This window comes from Plecotus auritus (assembly GCF_963455305.1).
Source record: "Plecotus auritus genome assembly, chromosome: 7".
NCBI lineage: Eukaryota > Metazoa > Chordata > Mammalia > Chiroptera > Vespertilionidae > Plecotus > Plecotus auritus.
Genome location: NC_137774.1, coordinates 168,335,165 through 168,337,992, shown reverse-complemented (window position 1 = coordinate 168,337,992; position 2,828 = coordinate 168,335,165). Strand labels below are relative to the sequence as shown.

Below are 2,828 nucleotides of genomic sequence, written 5' to 3'. Positions count from 1 at the left end.
GGGGTGGGGGGGTGGGGGGGTGGGGGAGGGGAGAGACAGAAAGGGCAGTGGGCTCAGGGGTACCAGCACCCGCTACTCACCAGCTTCGGGGGTCAGCAAGCCTCTTGTCCCCATCCTCCTCTTGGCCATAAGAACTGTTGAGAGAAAATTCAGAGCCCTTCCTTCCTAGGAAGACAATCTGAAAACCGGTAGTAATGCAGCTGGGAGGCTGGGTTTACAGGACAGCTCGTGAAGAGGAACACCGGAAGTAGCTTGCCTTTTATAGTGATTGGGGCTTTCTGGAGCCAAGGGACTGGGAAACGTAAATATATCGGTGTCTTAAACCAAGGTTTAGAAGGGGGCGGGGAAGGGCGGCGCTAACTGGGCATTGAATGACTCGCTAGAGTGTTTAGTCTAAATATAGAGCTCGAACACGATTAAATGATGGGTTGGCTCCAACACGATTAGGTGATCGGTTTTTGCGCGCAGAGGCTTGCACCCGCCCACCCTCGGGAGAGCATAAATATCCAGGCTGCAGGCAGCACCCAAGGCTTTGCCTCAGCATCAGCTCCAGGCTCATGTCCTCCTGGCCCAAGGTCTCTGCGATGGAGCAGCACTTTCTCCTGGACGACGACGCGCTGCCGCAGGCTTGGGATTCCGCAGACCGGGCTCCAGAGCGCCATCCCCCGGGGTCCCCGATCTCCCCAGACTCGCCACGTCCCGCGCTGCAGCAGGCTTGGGATTCCGCAGACCGGGCTCCAGAGCGCGATCTCCCCAGACTCGCCACCTCCGGTCTACCTGCCGCTGGCACAGTTCTCAAGCCACCACAGCGATGACCACCAGCCACTGCTCTCCAGTCCTTGTTGGCAGCTGCCCTCGGTCTACCTGCAATACCGAGCACGCTTAGCCGAGGCCCAGAGCCCCTCGGAAGAGAGCCCAGTGCAGCCCAGTGCAGGCCTCTTGCCAGGAGTACCCGCAGGAGCGCCTGAGCCCACGGAGCACACCACCTTCCGGAAGCTTCCCGTGGCCCTGCGGCCCAACGCCCGTGCTGGAGAGGGACCACGGGACACGGAGGCCTGGGACCACTGGCAGCCTTCAGTGTGCAGTCCACCTCGCCGCACTGGGTGGCGCCTGCGCCTGCACCTGCTTCGATGGGGCTGCCTGCAGTGCATCCCTCGTGCTGCCTCCTCTTTGAGCCACTGGGCTGCTGACTGCTGGGCGACAGTCCTGGACCGTTAGGAGCCCCCAGACTGTGCGGGAGGACGCCCTTTGAGGACAAGAGACCTGAACCAAATGTAAGCCTGTTTTAATATTAAATATTGTGTCCAGACCTCAGAATTCTGATTAATTTATATACTAGGTGTACCAGTTAATAATGCGGATTTTTTTCAATAGATGGAGTTACCCATATGTTGATATATATGCGATTTGATATGTATGCTATTTTGTTGTATTGACAGCAAGCTTCAAAACTTCATGTCAAATTTGCTGAAGGTGTTAACCTCATAGATATTTTTACGCTTAAAAATGTCGAATTTCATGCCAAAAGAAGAGCATTTGCAGGAAGTTTTAATTCATTACTTTATTTTGAAGAACGTATACTTCAGGAAGTTTATGGTGAACATGCTCCATCTCAAGACACTTGTGAACGCTGGTTTAAATGCTTTAAAAGTGGTGATTTCGATGTGAAAGACAAAGAACGTCCAGGTCAATCGAAAAAGTTTGAAGACCAACAATTACAAGCATTATTGGATGCCGATGTACGTCAAACTCAAAGACTCCTTGCAGAAAGATGAAACGTCGCTCAGCAAACAATTTCCAAACAGCCTCGCCGCCCGAAGCAGGAGAGTGGGCGCCGCCCTCGGCCTGGCCGGTTCCTCGTCCTCGGGTCCAGCCTCGGGTCCCTCCTGGTGTCCATCCTGGTGTCCGTTCTCGGGTCCGAACTCGGGTCCGTCCTGGGAGCGCTGGCTGCCGCGTCTCAGCGCCGGGTGGCCCCGCGGGCGGGTGGAGGGAGCCGTCCTGCACCGGGAACGGCGCCCTCAGCTCCTGCGCGAGAGACTGGTCTCCTTGGCCCCTGCCGCCTCCGCCTCCCGGCGCCCTGCCCGCCCGTGGAGGAGCGCACAGCCGGCCTCTGAGGAACGCCCTGCCCGCCCGTGGAGGAGCGCACGGCCGGCCTCTGAGGAGCGCAGGGCGTGCGAGGAGGAGCGCAGGGTGTGCAGGCGCCACTCGGTCTGCGCGCTTGGCCCATCCGAGTCCCTTTGCTGCTTGTCTTCAGTTTTGTGTTTGTGCATCTGCTACACAGTAACATGCGAGGAACAACAGCAGCAACAGTAACCCATTACCACCGATTTGAAATAGAAATGTCCAATGCTAGACAAGGGGGTTGGTGGGGAAAAGCATCCCAGCCAAGCGCGCAGAGCGAGTGCAGGCCGATAAAAAGGAAAACTTATAATAAGCTTAAGAAAAAGCGATGATAATACCTGAGAAGGGTCTTGGTTGGCTGGGATGCTTTTCCCCGCCAACCCCCCTGTCTAGCATTGGACATTTCCATCCCAAATCGGTGGTAATGGGTTACTGTTGCTGCTGTTGTTCCTGGTATGTTACTGTGTAGCAGATGCACAAACACAAAACTGAAGACAAGCAGCAAAGGGACTCGGATGGGCCAAGCGCGCAGACCGAGTGGCGCCTGCACACCCTGCGCTCCTCGAACGCCCTGCGCTCCTCAGAGGCCGCCCCGGCCCAGGACCAAACCAGAGAGGGTCTGACCTGCATTACCACCATTTGCCCCCCACCCAGAACTGAAATATCATTGCTGACATGTACACCTAAGGAACTGTTTGACATTGAGA

General features: G+C 56.2%; 1 protein-coding gene across 1 annotated transcript; it reads left to right on the top strand.

The window, feature by feature from the left end:
- Positions 1–557: 557 nt before the first annotated feature.
- ANXA2R (annexin A2 receptor) lies at positions 558–1,218 on the top strand (the record flags this gene model as incomplete). Its single annotated transcript, XM_080677487.1, has 2 exons — positions 558–701; positions 742–1,218. The coding sequence occupies 2 exons, from the start codon at positions 558–560 to the stop codon at positions 1,216–1,218; spliced, it is 621 nt and encodes a 206-aa protein (XP_080533613.1).
- Between the last annotated feature and the right edge of the window lie 1,610 nt (positions 1,219–2,828).